Source organism: Colius striatus, chromosome 10 (genome assembly GCF_028858725.1).
Source record: "Colius striatus isolate bColStr4 chromosome 10, bColStr4.1.hap1, whole genome shotgun sequence".
Taxonomy (NCBI): Eukaryota; Metazoa; Chordata; class Aves; order Coliiformes; family Coliidae; genus Colius; species Colius striatus.
In genome coordinates, this window is record NC_084768.1 from 15,655,075 (window position 1) to 15,679,032 (window position 23,958).

A 23,958-nucleotide genomic window follows, 5' to 3' on the forward strand; every position below is an offset into this window, starting at 1 on the left:
TTTATGAAAACTGACTAATTTGTTGTCAGTACCAGGCTACTTGACTTTCAAATGCCTCAAGCACTAGTATGAACAAATAGATTTCTTACTGTCTGATAATGGCAGTAAAATAAAAGTGAGGATGAATAGAAGATCTAGCCTTTAAGTCCCAGTCTGATTTCTGGTTTTGATGGCTGTTAAGAACTGCTTTTGTGTGTCATGGATCTAAGAACCTTTAATCTTCGGAGATAAAGAGAACATTATTGGTCTCAATTAGTTGCAGATTTCAATGTATGTGCAAATGGTTATTTCACCACAACAAAGGTACGTGGGGAATTGGAATTAGGAGCCGCAAGCAGAACAAGAGACCCTGCTGAGATAATATAAATTGTCATTTCAGATCAGAAGTGGAGAAAATGCTGCTAGTCTGGCCAATGAACTGGCTAAACACACCAAAGGACCAGTCTTCGCTGGCGATGTTAGTTCATCAGTGAGACTGATGGAGCAACTCGTGGACATTTTGGATGCTCAGCTGCAGGAACTGCGACCCAGTGAAAAAGACTCTGCTGGAAGGAGTTATAACAAGGTACACACCTCCCGTCACCTCCTCCTGCTGGGATAAACAGTGCCCTTGTTTGGTTTTTATTTTTTTCCTTTCAGAAGTATTAATCTATACTTTGTCCCTGTGTATTTATAGTTCTGGAATAAATGTGTAAGAGAAAACAACAGTAAATACATGGCAGAAAGTTGCAATTACCTTCTTTATGGAATAAGATACAGTTCACAATAACTCATTGGTCCTAAAATTTGTAGCTATGACCCTTATTAAAATCTGGAATGCGTTGTAACTAGTGTGAGGAAAATGTGCATTAGCTCTTAGAAATTCTGGAACAAATCAGCATGTTTATCCATTGATCCTTTTAACCCTGAACATGTAATAAAATCAGTGGGATTCTGCATCAGTGCAGGGTTTTATTTTAATCTGACTTCCTGCAGAATAATAGCACTTTCTTCGCCTTTTAAAGATGCCAATGTCACTTATAATTGATCTTTATAAAAATGCCTTAATACATATGTCTGAAACATGGTGTGTTTTCTCCGAAATGATGTTCAGAGAAAGTGTGTGTCTTTGTGGTTTAGGTACAAGTCACAAGTATTATTACAATTCCTCTCCTTCTTGAACTAACTGCTGCAGTTATTTCTCAGCCCCTTGCTTGTATCAGCTTAGTCAACAAGCTAAAAGTGAAAGATTTTTTCAACCTCTTTTAGAGAGACAATGCAGTGCATTCCTCTTGTTATTTTGACAGTAGTTTTATTTACAATCCCTACCCACCCTTAAAAGAGTTTTCCAAGACAGATCAAGTGCCCACACAGGGATTTTCCCCTTTGAACTTTCAACAGAAGTCCCACCGTTTGGGCACAGATATCTGGGCACCTGTATAAAGATTGGGGAAAATTGCCTGTGTGGTGTTTTTTATAAAAACTTGTCACTGGACAGAAACTGGATGAATGTTCAGGCTATAGTTCAAATTCAGGATTTGAAACACCAGACTAATTTTTCTTCTATTTCTGAAGATGTCCAGAATGTGTCTAACTTCTGATTTTCTTTTTTCTTACTAAAAAGCTCCAAAAACGAGAGAAGACATGCAGGGCTTACCTTAAGGTATCTTTCCTGTGCTGTCACCCTGCTTTCTCCCTGTTTCAGCAACCTGCCACGCTTTATCATCTTGCTGCATGATCCTATGTATTTCAGTCTTTGATAAATGTGTATTGTACCCCATATCAACTGTACAAATGTTGGCTTTGCACAGACATAACACTCAGAAGAAAGAATTAAAGATCAAAGTTTGTGACTATTTTACCTCAACTAGTTCAAAACTAAAAGAGCAGAAATGGTTATTATCTGATTTGGAAGTAACATCTCTTTCATAATACAACTTTGGGTAGAGGAAAACGTTGGCAACTTAAGGGAAATCACTTCAGCTTGGTAGTATTTTATATCAAAGACTGTTCAGAGTTTATTTGCTTGCATGAAATATGTACATTCTATTAGCCTGCTTTGTTCTTTGTGTATTCTTACGCTAGTAAAATCACTCTTTCTTACAGTTCTAAGAGTTGTTACAAAGGCTCGATTCAGTGGCTTTGAGATAAAACATAAAGACAGACATTTTTAGTAAAATGTGTGCCACATGTCACATTAACCAGGCTATATGGAAGGCATGTAACACATTGCTACCTAATTTTCAGCTTCTTTCATCTGCTCTAGAGTGGTTGTCCATAGTGGCCAGATTCTGCTCTGCAGTACAATGCTAGGAATAGCACCTCACACCTCTGAAGAAGAAAAAAAAAAAGTCCTAGAACAGTTTGTGTCTGGCTCTGAAAAATTTTATTGCACATTTTTCCAAAGTTTCTTTTAAAATACTGATTTTTACTTGTACTCTCTGAGATAGAATGTAAGAATGATTTTTGAAAGGAACTTTGAAGTACTTTGCAACTACATAAAATAATTCAGACTGTTGCTGAAAAGATATTTCTGTGTACAGGGCACTTCTACCTTTTATCCTGCAGCCCAGAAATTGAATGGGAGTTAGGCAAAAATTTGACAAAAAGAGACAAAGATCTGGAGAGAATTAACTTCTCAGTAATATTTGTAGTGGGTTTGTATGAGAAATTTGTTTTTATAGTAAAGTGAAATCCAGCAGATATGGTTTGTGTAGACTGAGTCTTTGTACCTCATTTTTAATAGTAAATACGAACATAAGAAGAGCTGTAATTGGGTTGCTCCAACAGCGTGTGACAGGGACTGCATGGTCTTACCACTACCCACCCGCCTCTGTCTCAGAGGACAGCATGCTTCAGAAATAGGACTGTGCAGGTGATCATTTTCAACAGGAACAGGAAAAATACAGTTAGATTATTCCATATGAAATAAAAAGCATTTCATATTAATGAATGCTTACTGTCAGTGCTATATGGAGATACACAAGAAACTGTAGCACAACCTTAATTCCCAACCAGTGTCATTTTCTGTAGGTCTCAAATGGGCTTCTCTGCTTACCTAAGACTAATAAACCTCTTGAAATTACAAATCAAAAGCTGACTTACACTATGCAAATGAAGCAAGTTCCCACTTTATGACAGAGGATTCATTTGTACCTCAGATTAGAGGCTCCAATCTGTATTTCTTGGTGACTAATGAATCTGGCCTCTGCAGAGCAATTTCTGCTCCACTCTAGTTAATGGCTGCAGCAGTATCAGTGTGAGCATTTTGACTATTCTGTCTCCCATCTGAGAACGGAAAAAGGCTTTAATGCCACTTTGAAGTATCTTCCACCTACCAGGAAGGTCGTGGTGGTTCACAAGGAGACAAAAAGAGGATATTAAAATGGATTAGGCTAATTAATCTTGCTCTGGCAATAGCCTTGACCAATTTTTCCTATTCGTTTATTTGCACAATATAATACTGCAGACTGACATATTTCTATTTGTACAATGTGTTCTGTTTCCATTCCTAATGTTTTAAATTGATCAAACAAATTACCTATATGCTTAATGACACATTATGACTAGGTAAATGGGACAGAGTAAACATGGTGTTTCAGCAATGCATGGTGTACTCAATGCACAGCTACATTATGCATTAATGTAAGAGCCTGCCTTCAATTGATTAACTGATTACTCTGATTGATTGGATTATTTTGTAAAAATAATGTAATCATGTCACTGAATTTTTCTTCTTCCTTATTTACTGTTACTTTATACGCAGCCTAATGAACCTTAAAACATGATGATAAAGTTGTTACAAGAAAGACTTTAAAAAATGGCAACTCTATTCAGTTTTACAGTTCTGCCTTCACTGATAACAGAGACAGTCAGTGGACATCTTGTTTGCTTTATTGATTTCCTTTTTTAACTAACCTTTGTGCAGGAATGGGAGTTAGTAATCTTTTAAAGTATCTATGAACAGGTACAGAAACAAGAAGGGGAGTGAGAATGGCCCAGGCTAATTTATATCCACTGAGTCAGCTTCATTTCATGCCTCCTGTAATAAAGCAGGCAGTTTGTCATACAGAAGTAGTTTATCGTGCTATGGCCATGTGAGTTGGGGTAAGCTTCCAGAAGAGCATTATTGTCATTTTAGCCTAAACTGCAGAGTGCCAATTTTGGTGTTAGTTTTTTAAAATAGAAGTTACAGATTTTGACATTAACTTTAAGATGAAAGCTTCAGGCAAAACTTGGGCATTTATTTTTAAATTTGACAGCATATTAAATAGGGCTGTTTGTATATGTGACACAAGACGAGTCAAATCTGCATGTTTGCTACTTAACACACAATGCTACTGGCTAACTGCACTTCTGTTGATGCTAATCTAGCGAGAGGATGGAAAATATTTTTATGTTGAAAACAGTTTCTAGTGCCATTAAATCACAGTAAATCATTCTGACAGTTAAGTATTATAATTGTCACCAGATAACGCTGGAAATTTTCCCCAGCTGCCTAGGGCAGTAAGACCTAATGATAGTTTTCTAACAAATGCAGGCAATTGTGGATACAGTGGACAACCTGCTCAGGCCTGAAGCTCTGGAGTCCTGGAAGGACATGAATTCTTCAGAACAAGCCCATGCAGCCACAATGCTACTTGATACATTAGAAGAAGGGGCTTTCGTCTTGGCTGATAATCTTTTAGAACCAACTAGAGTGTCAATGCCCACGGAAAATATTGGTAAGTAGCCTTCTTTACAAGCATAATTTAAAATGCTCTGCATTGCTTGATGCAAAATCAGGAAAAAATATCCCAGGCATCAACATACTCTTTGAAAGCTGAGCTGTGCAACATTTGGTGGAAAGGTAATGCTCCTAAGCAGGGGAGACATGCCTTTCTTGTTTAGTACTTCAAAATTAGCCTTCCTCTTTAGTGTCATTAATACAGTGTAAAATAGCAAATAGTTGATTTAGCACTGAAAAATCATTAGCAGAATGTATGGATACGAACAGTGCTTAAGTAGCAGAGTATGGATTTTTTGAGGTAACTACTTTCTGAAGATCTGCAGGAATGCTTTCCTGCTATATATAAATGATTCCTAATGAATTTAAATTACTTTTTTTGCAACGTAGTCTGCCAGTAAAATATTTTAGGCACTCAGAACATAGGCCAAATGTTTATATTAAACATGACTGCCTTCAGGTAAAAATGTGTTCGGTGAACTACATCTCCCATAATGCAGAATAGTTATGCTCCAGAGACTGTAAAATAGCTGAAGATCATTGGAGCCTAATTTGGAATTTAAGTGGTGACAGAGAAATGAAGGGATTTGGTATTAGAGATGTGCAAATATTGCTACGTGAGATGTGTTAAAGCAAAAATCATTGCTATGCATAAAATTAAAATTCCTTCATCTTATTACAGCGATTAATGTAGTTTCGGTCTCAAGGAGCCTGAAAGTTTGCTAATTTGAGGGATACTAAGATGCAGACTTGGGGTAGACTGCAGAAATGAGACCTACCACTTTTCAATGTCTGGACATTTGTAACTCTAGAAGGTGATTCTACCTAGTATTTAATTTGAGCAGGAAGATACTGAGAAAGGTGTTACAGTCCGTTTTCAAAGTAACTGCATCAGTTGTTTCTGGAGGAATGTTGGTAGAATCACAGAAAATCTCTCTCAGGATGTACACAAGCAGTTCCATGGAGCTTGGTAGACTATCTGATCATGACTTCTGTTGATAAGCTGTCTTCAAGTTGTAGTAAGTAACATATTACTGATGCCATGCAAGACTGAATTCCCAGCAGACATGCATTAAGTGTGGCTTAGAGAAAGATAAAACATTCCCTAATTTCATACCTTTTGTCGGTCTATAGTTTAGACCTATAGATAGACCAGTTTAATATAATGCAGATATTTGTCAACAAATTAACCTCTCTGATCTGTGTGATTTTACATATCCAAGGGAATCCAGCCTGTGATGGTAATCTCTTATGGAAAGCGTCCATGTATACAGTGTGTTATAAAATTAAGCCTTAAGGCTGAGTGGCATCTTAAGTTTCAAATGTAGATACTTTTTAGCAGAACTATAAAATGGATTCCTATAAATCTTTATAGCAAATTGAATGTAAGAAAAATATTAAGTTTTTTTAGATGTAAATACTGATTTAGCTAAATACATGGCACAGGTATTTATTTGCTGACTGTTTCAAAAACTCTTTATATCAAAAGCAATATTTAAAGCTCTACATTTGTTACCAGGATACTGCATGGACGTTAGGAGTGTTAAAACATTTCTCTGCAATGTATGTGTGTTATTTTTAAGTTAACATTTTAGAGGCACAAATAAAAACAAGGCTTGATATCATATTATTACTGCTAAAGTGCTGTTGTTTTAGTAGTGTGCACTAGGTTTAGTTAAAAAACCCAACTCTGTGTGCTTGAAACCCAGTGAAAATCTGTCTGGCAAATGAGGACAGCAGTGTGAGAAAACTAAATAAAGAGCAGGGGGAAATTGTTATCTGACATACTGCAATCTGTCCAAGAGACTTCCTCTGCATTCTCCCTTTTTTTGTCACTCTTTCTTTATTCTGTTCTGCTTAGTTTTGGATGTTGCAGTGCTCATTACTGAGGGCCAGGTGCAGGACTTGAAATTTCCTCAGGGCAGTAAAGGAGGCAACTCGATTCAGCTCTCTGCAAGCACCGTGAAACAGAACAGCAGGAACGGTGAGTCTTGGGCAAGGAGCACTGAAACTCCATTAAATCTCACAAAACCTACATTACCTCCCCTAGTTAAAATATCAAAACGAAACAACAGAAATGCTCTGTGGCATTTTCTTGAAGATCATGAGTACCTGGGCGTTTTTCTTCAGATCTATGGCCTAACAATGCCTCAGTGTTTATGGATGCTTTTATTGTCAGTTCTTTGTGGAGTACAGGTTGCTGTCTTTCTGAGGCCCTCTGGCATGATGATGGGATTTTTTTTTTCCTTTTGTAGGATTAGCAAAGCTGGTTTTCATCATCTACAAAAGTCTGGGGCGTTTTCTCAGTACTGAAAATGCAACCATAAAGCTAGGCAATGACTTTGCTGGGCGGAACAGCACGATTGCAGTCAACTCCCACGTCATCGCAGCCTCTATCAACAAGGAGTCCAGCCGGGTGTACCTGACCGATCCTGTGCATTTTACGCTGGAGCACATTGATGTGAGTTGTGCTAATGAATTAATGGGAAGGTCATAAAATCAGCATGAGAGAAAAGCAATGCAGAAAACTAACCTTTTTTTCCATTTGAATTTTAAATGTTGGACTAGGTCAGAGACACAAGCTTAGTTAAGTCTATGAACATAAAATTAAATGAGCCTGGTTCAGTGATTATTAGAACTTAAGTGTATTCTTAATGAAAGCTAATTCAGTAATCAACATGAAAATGTAAATGACTAATTTATTTCTAACTGAAAATTAACTCTTACCTTAGTAGCAGGGTAGCAAATGGCTGTGAAGGTTCTTGATGGTCTGATGTAGCAAGTTCTAATGATGCTTTAACTTTTATGTTAAATTTGAGCTGAGTTTTGTAAACCTGTGGGAATTGTTTAAATGCATTTATTCAGTGAAGAATAAAGTAGTATGTCTTGGTTTGTGGTATTTGAAATTTGTGTATATTTTCTTGATAGTACTTCATTTGATGTGTTTGGTCCTTTCTGTTTTCATGTCTCACATGGGAAAAGTAAATAATCACTTTCATGATAGAGAAAATATGATTGGCTTTTCCTCTCATTTTGCCTCTTTCGATACATGTGTTTTTATTGGTTTTCATCAAAATAGATAGGCATTGAGGAGTGAACTTTTTCCTGGTGTCTGTTCAAATGACTTTGGCCTGACCAAAGGTGAGAATCAAAGGAAAAAGGTCATATATTCAATTCTCAATTACAGGAGAAACATATGCAGAAAAAAAATCACAGTCCTAATTTTGCAGAAAGCAAAAATGGCGATAATGTACCATCAGTGCATAAAATCAAAAGATGGAAATTGTAATTGTTTGAAATTGGGTCTGCAGTAATTGAGACTACACTTTAGAGTGTTTCGGACTATAAAGTCCCTTTTAAACTAGATTTCTTCCTTGTATAACATAGTCCACAATTTTGCTGATGAAAAACTTTATTGTCCGAAACATGCAAAGTTTAATCTAAATTACCCTTTACACATATTAAACAATTGTTATTTCCATTTTAGTGTGTAAAATCCTCATTTTATGTTATCCTTTTATCTCCCAGCCTGACAATTATTTCAATGCAAATTGTTCCTTCTGGAACTACTCAGAGAGGACTATGATGGGATACTGGTCAACTCAAGGCTGCAAACTGGTTGACACAAATAAAACTCATACAACATGTGCTTGCAGTCACCTAACCAACTTTGCAATTCTTATGGCTCATCGGGAAATTGTGGTAGGTAATGATGTTTATAGCCACTGACAGGGAACAAACTTTGAAAGATTTCACTTTAAATTTTTAGCAAGATTGAAAATTGCTGAAGTTTTTTATGTATTTATAGCTTCTACCCACTCTTTCCAAAGCAATATGCTTTCTGTAGCACTTTTCTTCCTCACTCATAAAGTTACAAGCAAAATAATATGAAAGAAAAATAAGGAAGGACAGGAGTTTTCTTCAAATCTTATTCTGAAGTTACTGACCATCCTTAAAACTTTTTACAGACATCTCAGTGCAGAGAGAGTATTTGTAGGGGCAGCTCTGCAAGCTGTTCCCTGGAAGCGCAAGTGCTAGCCTCCATAGAGAGGAAGGTCAAGAAGCTTCCATACTGGTTGTTTTTAAATACCTCTTCCTACTCTGAAATTTTGTTGTCTAGTTAAAGCCCTTACTGAATATCAGTAAGGGAAACTTCTCCTGAAGCCATTGTATTTGGTAGGATTGCTGAAAAGGTAACAAAAGAGATTCTGCCACAACTGAAGCAAGGAACCTTCTTTAGCGAACTGTGAGATCAGGAGTTACAGATGTAATATATTCTGCATTTCCTCCTAACTGATATATGAGGTATTGCTTGCTTCTTTGTTGTAGAGTTGCAGGTCCATGGGAAAGAACATGTACTTTTATGGGAGGTCCCAGGAAAAGTTCTTCTGTTTTCTTTGGATCAGAGCCTTGTGGCACTTCCAAAATGTTATGTTTCTCTACTTGTTCACGTCTGACAAGTTTACAACAAGATACATGAAAAACAAAAGTGCTGTCTGATCTGGCTAAAATAGTGACATTTTTCCCTCAGACCTGCTCCTCTTCTACTTGCCCCAGTCTTGCTCTTCTGGGAGGCTGACCCAAGACCAAGAAATTACTGAGTACTTTTTGCCCATCTCATGTAATGAACAAGTACCTTTTCTGGATACTACCTGTAAAAAGAAGGATTTGTTTATATTCATAAAGAGTCACATTAATTTTCTCCATTCTTGGTTATTCCTAGTACAAAGATGGAGTGCACGAATTGCTCCTCACTGTCATCACCTGGGTGGGAATTGTCATCTCTCTTGTTTGCCTGGCCATCTGCATCTTCACATTCTGTTTTTTCCGTGGCCTGCAAAGTGATCGTAACACTATTCACAAGAACCTTTGTATCAACCTATTCATTGCTGAGTTCATTTTCCTAATAGGCATCGATAAGACAGAGTACAAGGTAAGTTTTCTCTGTGTGTACTGATCTTGTTCTCTGAAATGACTATTTGAAATGGATTTGAATTAAAACATGACAATGCTGCCAAGATTTCAGCATTCTGACACAGCAAGGCTGAAATAAAAGCTCAGTGTGAAAATAAGATAGACATGTTCATAATAGTATTTACATCCATCAAAAATATCACTGTGGCCTTAATTTCCCACTTACTGCAATATTTTTCATTTCAATTGAGAAATATTGGCTATTAAAGAAGCAGGTGGTTAAACTTTTGAAACAGGAGATGAAATAAAATGTTGACATACAAGGAACATACATATGTATTCTCTTTATGTTCATATGTCTCAACACCCATTGACTACTTTTTTGTGTCTATTTCTATATATCTGTCAGTACAGAACATTACCTATATGTATAAGTAATGTATAAAAATATTTATTTATATGTTTTATACTGCACATTCATGCAGATACTTTGGCAGTATTGGTAAAATTAATTCTGAAGCAATCCATTGGTCCTAAAACCATATCATTTTCAAAATGAAAAATTGCTTGTAAATTGAAAATTCCACTCTATAATTGAAGACGAGGGGGATGAAGGCACGATTTCCTTATCTTCATTCGCACTGTTCAGCTAATTTACTTTCTCTAGCGACTGAGCACACATTAGTATTTAAAAATGTTCAGTGTATGTTTTCAGGCAAGAAAGATGCTCCTGAATTTGTGAAAGATCTCTGACAGAAGTGTATGCTGTTCTCTTACAGACTGTTTAAGTGGAGATGTAATGATGTGAAGATTTTGTGGTTTATATTTCCATCTTTCTTTTTCTTTGCAGATTGCATGTCCAATATTTGCAGGTCTCTTACACTTTTTCTTCCTGGCAGCCTTTGCCTGGATGTGTCTAGAAGGAGTGCAACTTTATCTAATGTTAGTAGAAGTATTTGAAAGTGAATATTCTAGGAAGAAGTACTATTATGTTGCTGGCTACCTCTTCCCTGCTACAGTAGTTGGTGTCTCAGCAGCTATTGACTACAAGAGCTATGGAACAGAGAAAGCGTAAGTAATTGCAAGTGACCTGAGTGTTTTTCAAGTGAATAATTTTTTAAAGCCTATTAGCTGTCAGAGGGTCCCTGACAGACTAAAATACCATCTGAAAGCTTTATTCGTAAGAGAATGGCAATGCCGTGCACAAATTACAATCAAGTCTTTTGTAATTCTCTAGGTTCAGAGGATTTGTACTCTAGAGAGACCAATTCTAAATTATGGTCTTTCTTTTAACACAAAAGATTAACCTGAAACAAATTGAAAAAGTAAATAACTCTTTAGCTTCAAATGTATATTAAGTAAAAATTCTCAACTTAAAGCATCTGACAGGCCTAACCACCCAGTCTTAAGCTAATGCTTCATTAGATCTCTTTGTTCAACTGCCCCTCTAGCTAACTCTCGTCCTGAATTACGACAGTACGATATTCCAACCCATGTGTTTCGCTTCGATAATATTTTATCAGGCAAGTAGAGCAGGATTGAAATTAGCCACTGCTTTTTATTTACAAAAATACAGATTCATATATATAGAAAGTGACAGAAGGTAGACAAAGGGTTTGAGTTGCTGGAGGCATGAATTTGCCTTCCAATAGTGTTTACTTTGTCCTTTGATGAAATTAGTTACAGAATGAGAAGATACTGTTGACTACAAGAAAGCTGCTTGGTTTTGCTACTGATGAAAGACAAATAAGAGCAATTCAGCAGGGATCTGGGATGTATGAAAAGCGAATCGCTAAGTGAAGTCAGCCCTACTAGGTTTACACATCATTTAGTCTGGTATCTTTCTCTACTGTTCAACTCCCAGTCGGGGCATTTTATTTATACCATATTCTTTTTCAGCAAAACATGCCACCTGAACATTTTCTGTCTCATATTCCTCAGGAGTAAACACTTTGCATATGATACAAGGTTAAAAGCAGATTTTGAAGACTACACGGAAAACTTGTGAAAAATACTTGGTGATGTTAGATTCATTAGCCCGTGGTAGCACCTGTGACCAAGTCTTCTGACAGAAAGGAGTGAAAGCATGTTTTAGATTTGTTTATTCTTACGTTAGCTATTCCTGATACTATGTTTTCAAGCTCAATAGTGCTATTAAACAGGACTTATCAGAAGAGTTTCAGGTTAGGAAAAACTGTCAAATGGACTAAGTGGTCCTATGCAATGTTTGTCATTGATTATTGGCAAAATGATAGCGTAAGAGGTATTTTTGAAGTTTACATTTGTTGGACTTGGGCGCTAATGAAATTACTCACTTTTCATTCTCATTTTTCCATCATAGTTGCTGGCTCCATGTAGATAACTATTTTATCTGGAGTTTCATCGGACCTGTTACCTTTATTATTCTGGTAAGAACTCTGTTTTTTCCCCTTTCCTTTTAGATTGTCTCACAGCAAAGTTATAAAGATTAGATAACATCAGTCAATACCATCCTTATTCACAAGTCATTTCATGAAAATGCTTATAAAAGATCTGTAATGTGACCAATGGTTATATAAATGTTCAGAAATCTTTAAAGAGTGCTGACCAAATGAATAATTGTCAAAGCTGTGGTGGCACTTCAGCATAGCCATTTTTTCCTAATGGCTTGAACTCTGAAGGTCATATTGACATGTGTAGTCATATGAAAAATCAATGAAGTACTAAACACAGGGGGTTTTTTTCAGAGGAACCATTATTATTGCTTTCAATTGAGTCACTATTGTACACGTTCCAGAATTTAACTGCTAATTATCCAACGTAATTATCTCAAAATGGTCTACTAATGTATTGGATAATTAAATAAATCTTCTATTTCATTAAACTTACACAGTATTTGTATGTGTATATACATATGTATATTTTTCCATGACAACTTGTGCGTGTATTTATGCTACATGTAATGTATGCCAGACATTCAATTTCATTTGTTTTAGTATGTAACCAGTGGAAAGCATGTAGATGTTCTTAATTTGTGTAAAATCATTGTCTGCATGCACACCCATCTGTATACCCACAGCCCTGGGCCCCATTGTCCGTTGTGTTCCTACACCCATTATCCAATCTCTGGGCACTTCAAAGTAAAAAGCACAGAGTCATCTGTCAATCCAGGGCAAAAACATCTTGCTGTTTTTTTCAGACTTAATAATACCAACACTGCACCACATAGGAATTTGGAAGAAAAGTAAATCTAAGATGTGCGTTTGGGGCTCACCTTGTTTTTCTCTGCTAGTTCAGCATGTTTGAATCCTGGCTACTCTGGAGAAGTATTCTAGAAGGCTGGGGACATCACTTAAGTACATAGAGAGCTTTTCTCATAACTGCTGTTGGTCAGGAAGGATGAATTCATTTGTTTCTGTACTTTTGAAAGTCTAAATAGTTACCTATTCCCCTGCCTTTATACAACAGTAGAGTTGTGAAATGTTTAACAAAGGCTCAATGCAGGAATTCTATTTTGACATTACTATTTTTAAGCCTGAAGCACATGCATCAGGCATAATTTTTATATTTCAGACTTTTGCAGGTCTTTACACCAGATGTACTGTTTCAACACTTTTTGTAGCTTATAGCGTATGTGACGTATCCCTGTAAAAATAAACTGATACTTTGACTGTGGAACTTTCTATTAAAAATGTACCTGGCCAGTCTTTTGTAGGTACTTTAGGCCTTCCTGGTATCTTCAATATTGAAATAAGCTTATGTATATTTAGGGTTTTTTTACCCTCTTTATATCAAAAAACATTTCAATCCTTAAGCAGTCACTCACTTTAAGTAAAGATAGTTGTGCAATGTAGAAGCTGTTTGAGTTCATTGGCCTGTGTTCAAGGGAAAATGATTAGATGCCAAAACTAATGTGCATATGTGCTGAATTAGAAAAAACCCAGTGTTTGTAAGTATAGGCCTTAATAAACATGGAGAGTTTATCCAAAATACATTGAAGTCAAATCTTGGGATGATAGGGATTCTGTTTTAATTAAACCTGCAATTACATTTGAAAGATATAAGTAGTATTTTCAATACGATAGACTATTTTTCAACATAAAGTTGTTTCTTGCGGTTGTTGTAGCCATTACTAGAAAATTATGCTGTTTCTTGCAACAATAATTCAGTTACCTCCAGTCTGATTGGGTAATGATAATTTTGCTTTTTTTTTTTTGTCTAGCTTTTTTTTTATTGTTACTGAGAATTATTTTGCTAAGTCACCTCTATTTCTCTTCCTTGCTTTAAAATAACGTTTCACATGGGAACCTTTGGGCATTGCTGACGACTTTTTCACTTCCTCGTAACCAGGTCAGAATGAGAATAGAGGTGAAGGACGTTTAGTCATATTGACCATGTACAGACATAGTTCACTATTATTTACTGGCCATGACATTATTATCCTCTAGCAAATCATTTAGTCTGAGACGCAAAAGGCCTCTGGGAGCAGTATTCCCAACTTCAAAAATATGTAACAGCAGGTAGCAATCACAGCACAGTTCCTGGGAGTAATTCTTCTCTAGCAATTGCTTTGCCCTCTAATCGTCCCAACTGAGAAAGCAAGAGAGACTGAAGGAAGAAGTGTGAGAAGTGTAATGGCTGAAAATATCATGTGCAGTGTAACCAAAGAGACATATTTCTTGCGTATCTTACTTGGTGTTAGTAGCATGTGAGAACTGCGCCTTGGTAAGCTTTTTGACATGATCAAATCTATTTTATGATTTTCAGTTTAATAATACTGACAGTGCACATAAACTGGGTTTTGGCAATATTGCTTACTACTGTAATTTACAATTTTTTTCTCTGAGTTTGTAAGCATTTGCACTTGTATCTGTATACAGGTCAGCACAAAATGAGGATGGGAAGTATGTAGTTCCTCAGTATGTCTTCTGAGGAACTTTGAACTTCATTATTTCCATAGCCTGTCATGCCTTTGGGCACCAGGGTTATTATATCTATGAGAAAAGAGCATGTAAGTAATGAGCGGTGGGAAACCATTAGTATGCCTGAAATGATTTAATGAAAGCTTGGATCATGATACGTCAGGAGCTGTTCTTATCATTTGGACAGCTCCATCTGCATCTTTAATAATTAATTCAGTTCAGTAAGAGTTCAGTGTGCACATTCATTTAGAAGCCTTCTTCAGAGAGCACCTCTCTCGCTGCCAGTCCCAGAGAGAAATAGGCTTCTGCATGGCTAAGAGCAAAGATCTGGAGATACAAGAGCAGTTTTAGAGCTGCATTTGCCAGGTAACAAAAGCTCGGGGGAGTTCAAAAAGGGTCAGAACATGTGCAGTTCAGCTAGGTTACTTCAGAGTGGTGTTTCTGTTCTTCTGTCTTATCATATCCATGTCAGCACTGCAGGCTGTGTGGAATGAATTTTAAGCTGCTAAGCTCAGGCAGACGTGATTCAATTGAGCAGGTTCACGGCTATAAAACAAACAGTGCACTCCTGTAATCTGTGGTCAGAAAAGCCTGAGTATTTTGACTTCTCTGTAGATCCATATTCATTCATATCCAAGGAATGAATGATGTTGAATTGACTTGAATTCAACCAAAACTACTAGAGCTTGCTTCTGTCATGGTTTAGGCCCATCTAGGAACAAAGGACCATAATCATCCACTCATTCACTTCTCCCCCTCCCATCTGGACAGTGAAAAGTACTGAGGGTCTTCGCAATGCCCTAAGGACAGGGAGGGCTCACTCACTACTTATGGTCCCAGACAAGATTACTCAAGCAACAAAACTTAATTTAGTCTACCACCAACCAAAACCAACAGAAATACCCAACCAAAAACAATAGAGTAGGTTGATGATGAAAAGTACAACCCTCTGCCCCTGCCCGCATCCCTCCCATCTTCAGTGGGGCAGGGAATGGGGGGTAAAGTATGTCCTTGCCCAATGGCTCCTGCAGTTTGTATGACCTCCAAGGAGGAGGACTCCTCACCAGTTGTCCCTGCTCCAGCACACAGGGTCTCTCACTTGCCGAGCATTCCTCTACACTCCTAGATCACTATAACGTGCGTCTATGCCAAGGGCTGCAGCTCCTCTCCACTTCCTTCGGGGTGAGGTCCAAAACACTAAACCACTCTGGCACAGGGTTTTCCTAGAGCTGCTGGCAACTGTCAGTCCTGCCATTGCCCTCCATGGGTCACAGAGGAACAGCTGCACTCTCACCATGGGCTGCAGGGGCATTTCCAGTCCAATGCTCTTCCTTCCCTCATCGTCCTCAGACTGCAGGGTCTGTGTTGTCGCCTCCATCTTGCCTCACTCTTCCACCTCGTCCTATGCACTACAAATTTCTCTTAAACAGTGATGACAGAGGTACCAAGTTGGCCCAACCGGGCTGGAGGTGAGTCCGAACTCAGAGCCAGGGGAAGTTTTGGGAACTTTTTACAGGGACCAGCACTGCAGCTCCCTCCTCCTGTTACCAGGTACAAGCAGCTCCACAGAAACCTTTCACAGCTTCTTGCAGGTGGAGACAACATATTAGGCTACTGAAGGTTGTTGAAGCAAAAATTCCTGTTCTGTTCCATCCCAGGATGCTCTATTTCATTAACATAGAGAAGGTAGTTTTGCTTTTCACTCAGATTGAGGCATTACTTCAACAGAGTGGATGTGTATATACCAATGCACACATAATCTTAACTCCACATATGAAAATGGACTTATGTGTATAAATAAGCTTGTGTGTATAAATAATGCATATATATCTTTCTGTAATAGACATTTGATAAATGGCATTCATCTATTACAGGGGGAAATTTATCATAATTATTGCAAAATCTAGCTTTATTTGGCTACTAATTCATTGTACCTGCAAGTGATTCCAATCCATTAGTCTCTTGTGCAGGTTACTCCATATACTTTTTTTAAAAGTTAATTTGATGTGAAGACACTCCCTCTATCAAAAATATTTAGGTTCCAGGAACCAGAAAGACAAAATTCCTACGTATACTATTTTTCATGTCCAACACCTTCTTATTTCCAAACAGAAACAGCCCTCTATGTGTTGCCTGTGAAAAAAGCACGATCTTCCAGGGTACTGAATTTGATTATTACCATAAAAATTCTTCAAATTTTGGGTTTTTTGTATCTACATAACTGTCTTTCACTCTGTTCTATCCAATTACACTCGTCATATGAATAGAAAAGTAGGAACTGACATTTTTTTTACTTACATCTCTAAAATCAGAATATAGGTTAAACTAATTCTATATATATAATTCAGTACCCTGTCTCTTATAGTGGATAATGTATTTTAAAAAATTACAGCAAAAAAAGTGTAAGCATTAAGGAAATGTATTAATTGAAGTTTTTGCTTATTGTTTTCATTTGATGTTTTTAGAGAGGTCACATTACAGCTCCACCTACTGTAACTGTGTGTTTTGTCACTTCATATAACAGCAGTATCTTCAAATCTGAACCTTATGCCAGCTTTGTAAATTCTTATTTTTAGCCTTCAAAAGAATGTTGGCTTGATTTTTCAGAAGTGCAGCATGAAAGAGCTTTTATTGACTTTATCAAGGGTATAATTTCACGACTGTTTGAGATGTATGTACTGTGTGTGTGTGTTCACAAGGTGTGTTTATATTTTTTATTATCATTGAAGGAGAGCAGTACTTTTCAGGTGCAGATTTTTGGTCATCTGGGGTGGATGCAGCCGAGTTGTCAGGATGACACACAGCCAGTCCTGAGCCTCTTATGTTACACAAAGTGATGAAAATTATCATTGTATTTGCTTTCAAAAGCCCATCTTGCTATTCATATGAGCCTTTATGTGACCCCAAAGGACTGTGAGTTTGTGGTGAATATTCTTCTTAAAGAAGAGTGTTGTACTCAGACCGTCTGTAAAGCTTGGAAAACATATACAGACTCATTTGCTTAGATCCTTACTAGTTCAGTCTTCACATAGTCATGAAACAATTCAGGTTGGAGGGGACTTCAGGAGATCTGTGGTCTAGCCTTCTGCTCAAAACAGACTCAGCTCTGAGCTCAGATGAGGTTCCTCAGGGCTGAAAAAGCTTTCCTTCTACAGAGTTGGTACAAATGAATGCAAAAGCACTGAGTGTGTTTCCTCCTCCTGCAACATACGTCTTACCAAGAAAAGTAATACACCCATTCCTTCTAAAAGCAATTATTCTCCAACAAGTTCACTTCCCTCGCTGCTTAGTGTCTTGTGTAATAAAATGGCAGGATGCCCAAAAGCCTTTGACTCATGAGTTCCTCCAAAACAATCAATTTCTAGATGAGAAGCAGTAAGGGAGCCAAAAGCGAATTTATTGAAAGGTTTGGTTACAGTATTTGTAAAGTGGGCAAAAGAAGCTTTTGATAATGATACGGTGTGTAACAGAGATGCCAGCATGTTTGAACAAGTGGCAAACCACGGTCTTTTGACTGCGAAAACTGAAAACTATGCAATATTTCACAGCGACGGAGAAACAAGTATCATATGCTCTGTTGTCATAGTTACTTTGTCTTCAAAGTGCAGTATTTTGCTCTTTTTCGCTTTTTTTTCTTAGAAGCACTTTTTCAGCTACTGTGATCCAGCATTGTTATTTCTGTGGGCTGCTTTTAGGGGTCTGTACCTAAATTGGAATGAAAGTGTGTATTAAGAAACTATGTGCATTTATTCCTAGTACAACAAGGACACATATACAGACAGAGATGAATATCTGCATAAAACCTGATTAATACACTGGAGCTTGTCTCAGGCTCTGGGGCAGGGCCATGTGTGCTTGCATGTCACCGAAGGAACCTCAGTATGTAAATACAAGCTTTTGTTTTTCGTACGTCAACCCAGCACTTCAGTCATACAAAGAATCAGAGGATAAAAACCTCTCGTTTCATAAGACAGTCTTTTATGGGCTAAGCCCTATATATGAGTTTTTGATCCAAGAACGATGTTGCTTGTACAATACAGGATACTCCAGGGTAGCTACTTAGGCAAGGATTAGCTTCCAGCTGTGCTGTAAATACTATTCTGAACTGGATTGTTCACTCCCAGTTGTATGGGTTGCAGCCAAAGTTGTTTTACGTTAGGATTGGCATGAGGCATGTCTCTTAGCTCTTAATCTGTTTGTTTTCACAAAAAGTAAATTGAAATTACATTTTTTTAAGTAGACTGGAGAGGTTCATGTTATGTCAGTTACCAAAATGTGCAAGAAACATTTTCCAATACAGGAGAAGAAAGTCTGCCTGCAAAAGCCTGGAACTGAGGGTCACGTCACACACAGGGCCCCTGTCCTCTGTCCGGTGCAAAAGGCCAGAAAGAGAAGCATTTTGTTTTCTCATTCAAGGAAAACATCCAGTACAGTGAGAACCTAGATGAGAGGAAAAAAAATGATCACAATGATACAATGAAATGTTTGTCAACTAGTTAGTCCTTACCTATAAGAATCGTATAAGGTAGTCAGCAGGGTCATGAGATATTGATACTTCTATTACATTTTGCAGCAATGGAAATCATGCTGAATGCACCATATACATACCTCCACTTAAAGGTCAAGTACTCACTGACAGTTCTTGAAACACAGATAGAAATTAATTATTAAAGCTTAGTTTACTTATTTGTATCACAGACGTTTTTTGTATAAATCTCAAGATACAATTGTTAAAATCTGTTACTTTGAATCAGGACTGATGAAGTCAAAAGCTGCCAAACACTGTTCTGGTGTTGAGAACTGCCTTACAGTTCATACTCTCCATCGTGATTTTGAGACATTCACCTTTCTGAGATTGTTAAGACCTGCTCTTTAAAAGGATGTGAGTGATGTTTCTGACCATTGTGGCACAGCTGTAGGAACATATCTGGTATGAACTGGTATCAGCAATGTTACAAAAACTGTGAGGATTCTCTCTTAAACCAGAGGCTTCCCAGAATGAGAGACTGAGCTGGTTATTCTCCCATCAGTAACCAGTTGCAGATATATACAGAAGATTCTAAGAATGGGGTTATAATCAATCTATGTGTTACAAGGATGCCCAAGCAGATTCTCCCATCTTCTCCTAGCTATCAGTTTAGTCATTTCCTGTGGAGCATTGTACTAGTAGATAAGGATACGTGTCTTCTCCCAGGAAGGACATAGCTCTTACTGTTTTCAAACACATGATTTTATTTTAATTGTCTGCATGATTTAGGACAGCATGTGCTAAGCACTCAAATTAACTGTATACCACTTACCAACTATGCTCTTCGCATGCTTTGAAATTAATGGGAGGAAGGCACCTAGTTATCTTTGGTATCTGTGATTCTGTTTCACAATAGGGACAGTAAAAAAAAAAAAAACAAAAACCTTCAGTATCTTCCCCAGTGTTATCTATGTGAATGACACAACAAGAATAAGTCAGCATAGTTCTTTCCTTGAAGTGGCATGCAGTTTCTCTTCGACAGAATCTGAACTACAAAGGGAAAGAGGGCAGTAGGAGGGTACACCACCAGGATATGTCTATGGCATAGTTAAGTTTGATGCATTTGCTACATCTTTGTGTTTCATTTTCTTTTGTTCTCTTTTTCTTCAATTACATTTAAGCTATTTTCAAGACCCCAGTGGGATTTGTGAAGAAAAAGTGACATTATTGTAAAAAAAAAAAAAAAAAAGAGAGAAATTAGCAAAGGCAAGAAACGTTCCAGGATGGGGTGATAAGAAGACAATTAGTATAGTGTAGCAGATGGGTAACCATAGTCCTTGGAGGAAGTTAGTGAGAGGGGAAACAGGGCCAGAGATGACAGGCAAAGGTGAGCAGGGGCTGAGCACAGTGTGCTGGAAGACAGACCTAGACTGACAATGACAGATGTCGGACATAAGCAAAATACTGTGGTTGGTGATGATGTGATGTATTTGGAAAATTAAGTGAAACAAGGATTTTAACATGTTATTTTTTTTTTCCCCTCATCTGTGTTTGCAATCATGTTTTACAGACTGACTGATATAGTTACCCAGTTTCACTACATGTTTGAAAATAAACTACGAGGGTTTTGTTTAGTCTGTAACATCATCATTATTCAACCTATTACTTGAAGTAGTTTAATGTAATTCTTATCTGTTTTGACAGCTGAATCTTATCTTCCTGGTGATCACATTGTGCAAAATGGTGAAGCACTCAAACACTTTGAAACCAGACTCTAGCAGGTTGGAAAACATTAAGTAAGTGCTTTGTGTTCAAGTATGAGAACTATGATTATTTTCTGATTGCTGAACTGATTGAAAGCTACTCTCCATTAGGAGCACACGCCATTGTCTCCCAGCAACTGCAGATGTCAATTAGAAGCAAACAGCCAATCCTGCTTTCGTCACATTGTTACTGTAGTGTCATAAACGCCGGTCAGAATTAGATAATTTCAGCTTGGAACTAGTGCCAAGAAACTGTTTCACGGAAATGCCACAGCACTATAGTAATTTCATTTGCATTTAAAATGCAGTTCAAAAATGATATTCCTGTTTGCATGGCTGATATGATTATATTAAGTTTGTTTTGTTAAATGACTTTTTGATTTAGGGATTCTGAGCGGTTTCTACTCGTAATCCTGTTCTCCCAAGGGAATTGACTCTATTATTATTGTTAACTTGAAGATTATCTGTTGTTTTCATGCTAATTTAACAAGTGTTTACTTTATCATGGTGCTGTACTGTACTATCCCTTTTGCAGAGTAATATAAGGTTTATATAATTAACACAGCTTTGGCAGTTCTTGGTTCTTTAGCTAGTCTTTTACTGTATTCTGTATAGCTTTGTGTCACACTGAAGGTTTTTTTATCAACACTAAAGGGATGGTGCAACTTTCTAACACTGAGGGTTGGATGTGAAAGGGTCATACAGATTTGCTTTGAATGTTGAAAATGGCAGAGGGAGATTTTCAGTAAGGCTAACATTGTGGTCTAGATGTTCTAGATAGGTCAGTATCAGCTTCATTGCATGTTGCATGATGAGAGAGAGAGCTAATCTTTAGCATCTCTCTCTTTTCTTCCTTTTCCTCTTTCTGTCTTCTCATCCACACCAGTAATTACCGTGTTTGTGATGGCTACTATAATACGGACTTACCTGGGTAAGATAGAACCCTACATTAACAAATTTCTAGCATGATTTTTAACTTTACAAACTCGGTCAATATTGTGGATATCCCTTAGTTTTAATTAACTAGTTTTGAGATACCTGACTTGCTAAAGAATTTTTAACTATTATGTGCCTTTATAATTTTTAATTGCTTGCCTCTGCATTTTGAATTTCCTAATTTTGACTAATTTTTATACACGATTGAAAATGCTCTTATTATTTTCTGTTTCAATTCTGTCTAATAATTTTGTTTCTCTTTTCTGCTTATAATGCTTTCTAGCTATGAAGATAATAAGCCATTTATCAAGTAAGATCATTAGTTAGATGTGGAATTCACTGACTAAATTCCCTTTCCCTTTCATTCTGTGCCGTTCTCTACAATTCCTTTCCCTTAACCTGTTCATGATGGAATCTTTTTTAGACTACTCTGTAGAGCAATATCCATATTTTTGTCACATTTCAGCAGGGTTTCTTCATGCGGAAGTTAGATCATCTAGCTTCAGTTTAGCCGAGTTTATCAGAGCATTAAAGATTCAGGCTCTAGGCTTTTAATCTGCTGTTTAACCTTTGTGCATTTGTGTTATATTATTTGGCGTCATATGGCAGCACCACTGTTTAAAATCTTAAAACAGTGTGATTAGTGGCTAAGCCAGATTTATCAGTCTCTTTTCTAAAAGCAGATAAAGCAATGGAGTAGTTGGGGCTTGCACTATATTTCTGCATTTCAAAATAGTTTTGACATCCTGTGCAGTTCTTGAGAAAGATAAAGGTCATATCTACTCTTGCTGTTTTCACTGGAGACTAAGAGTACTAAATGGAATTGTTCTTTCTTTAATAGATAAAAGGTTAAACCCAAGGAATTTTTACATTTGAATATGAACCTAGTAAAAGTCAACTGCAGGAACTGAAATGTTAATATTGAATTTGGCAACATGCATTCCCATAAATAATGTTACTAAAATGAATTTTCTTTTACAGATCCTGGGTCCTGGGTGCATTTGCTCTCCTGTGTCTCCTTGGCCTAACATGGTCATTTGGCCTGCTGTTTATCAATGAGGGGACTGTTGTGATGACGTATCTCTTCACAGTATTTAATGCTTTCCAAGGAATGTTTATTTTCATCTTTCATTGCGCCCTTCAAAAGAAAGTAAGTTACTGAAAACAAAGTTGTGTGTTCCCTAATTCCTTAAAAATGCTCCATATATTTCTGAAAAAAAATAGAAAAAAACCCCAGCAGTGTCAAGAACTACAGTATTTCAAAGCAGTGTGAGGAGGGAGTGAGGATTCAAATTCTTGCTGTGTGTGCTTGTGGGAGTCACGTAACTGCTCTGTGGCCTGAGCGGGTTTAAAATGGATGCAGTATTTCCAACCTGAGCTTCAAAAGTTTTGAGACTTTGGGAAGAAAATTACTATAGAAAAGATACTTTTTAACATTGGTAATATGGTACATATTTGTCTGGATTTCCAGCCAAAAGTCTTTCATGTGTGCATGAAACAAATTCTGCCTCTGCTGCAGCACTGCAAACGAAGGATCATTTACAATATTAGCCCATCTCAGCCTGGAAACTCACATCAAGGCAGAGGACCTCTCTTGAGATCCAATTAAGCTGCCACATAAACTCCAAGCTGCCACACAAAGCTCCAGGTGACAGGCAGGAATTGTACTGTAAGACCTCATTCATTACCAAATTAAGTGAGATGTAAAAATTAATTTTATTATGAACTTCAGTATACCTTAGAAAAAAACTCTGCAGGTATTAACAGAGTTTTCCAAAGATGCCAGCATGACTACTTTTTTTCAAGAGTTTGCCTACCCCAGCAGTCAAACAACTTTGTGCTCTTAAATGGAGGAAAAACTGGAATCCCCTGGCAAGAGAATTCCCTCATGAGTGGGATGTGCTACATTAGTTCTGCTCCCCTCTGCTCGATGGCAGCGGAAGGGTCCTGAAGGAGCAGATCGGCTGGAGAGAGTGAGAAAACTTGCGAGGGCGAAAGGAGCAAAGTGAAAGGTGAAGCTGGGTGGGAATTCTATTTTGGTTCCCTGCACCCCTTTTCTGAGGATGGAGACTGCTTCCAAGGATACCTTAGGACTGCTTTAGTGAGGGATAAAAGATAAAAGCTCAAAGCTTGTGTTAAAAGGCATGACAAATGAAGGTAATGAGCGGAAGGGTAAACTTCAAAAAATCCCACCCAAAAAAACCCAACTTTACATAAAATACAATACATCATACATTTGGAAATACCCAGTTTGCAATATTTAGAATCTAA

The 23,958-nt window shown here is 37.3% G+C and overlaps 1 protein-coding gene across 11 annotated transcripts in view; it reads left to right on the forward strand.

Annotated features, from left to right (window-relative positions):
* ADGRL2 (adhesion G protein-coupled receptor L2) overlaps window positions 1-23,958 on the forward strand; it is a 161,139-nt gene that overhangs the window by 125,982 nt on the left and 11,199 nt on the right. For 9 of the 11 annotated variants that reach the window (XM_062003946.1, XM_062003943.1, XM_062003944.1 and 6 more), the window contains exons 8-18: window positions 380-565; window positions 1,604-1,642; window positions 4,520-4,703; window positions 6,567-6,689; window positions 6,961-7,166; window positions 8,234-8,407; window positions 9,429-9,638; window positions 10,470-10,690; window positions 11,961-12,027; window positions 20,693-20,784; window positions 22,669-22,837. In XM_062003946.1, the coding sequence (XP_061859930.1) occupies window positions 380-565; window positions 1,604-1,642; window positions 4,520-4,703; window positions 6,567-6,689; window positions 6,961-7,166; window positions 8,234-8,407; window positions 9,429-9,638; window positions 10,470-10,690; window positions 11,961-12,027; window positions 20,693-20,784; window positions 22,669-22,837 (1,671 nt within the window). The remainder of the gene's footprint in view (window positions 1-379; window positions 566-1,603; window positions 1,643-4,519; window positions 4,704-6,566; window positions 6,690-6,960; window positions 7,167-8,233; window positions 8,408-9,428; window positions 9,639-10,469; window positions 10,691-11,960; window positions 12,028-20,692; window positions 20,785-22,668; window positions 22,838-23,958) is intronic. The other 2 variants (XM_062003945.1, XM_062003942.1) reach the window with 1 other exon arrangement.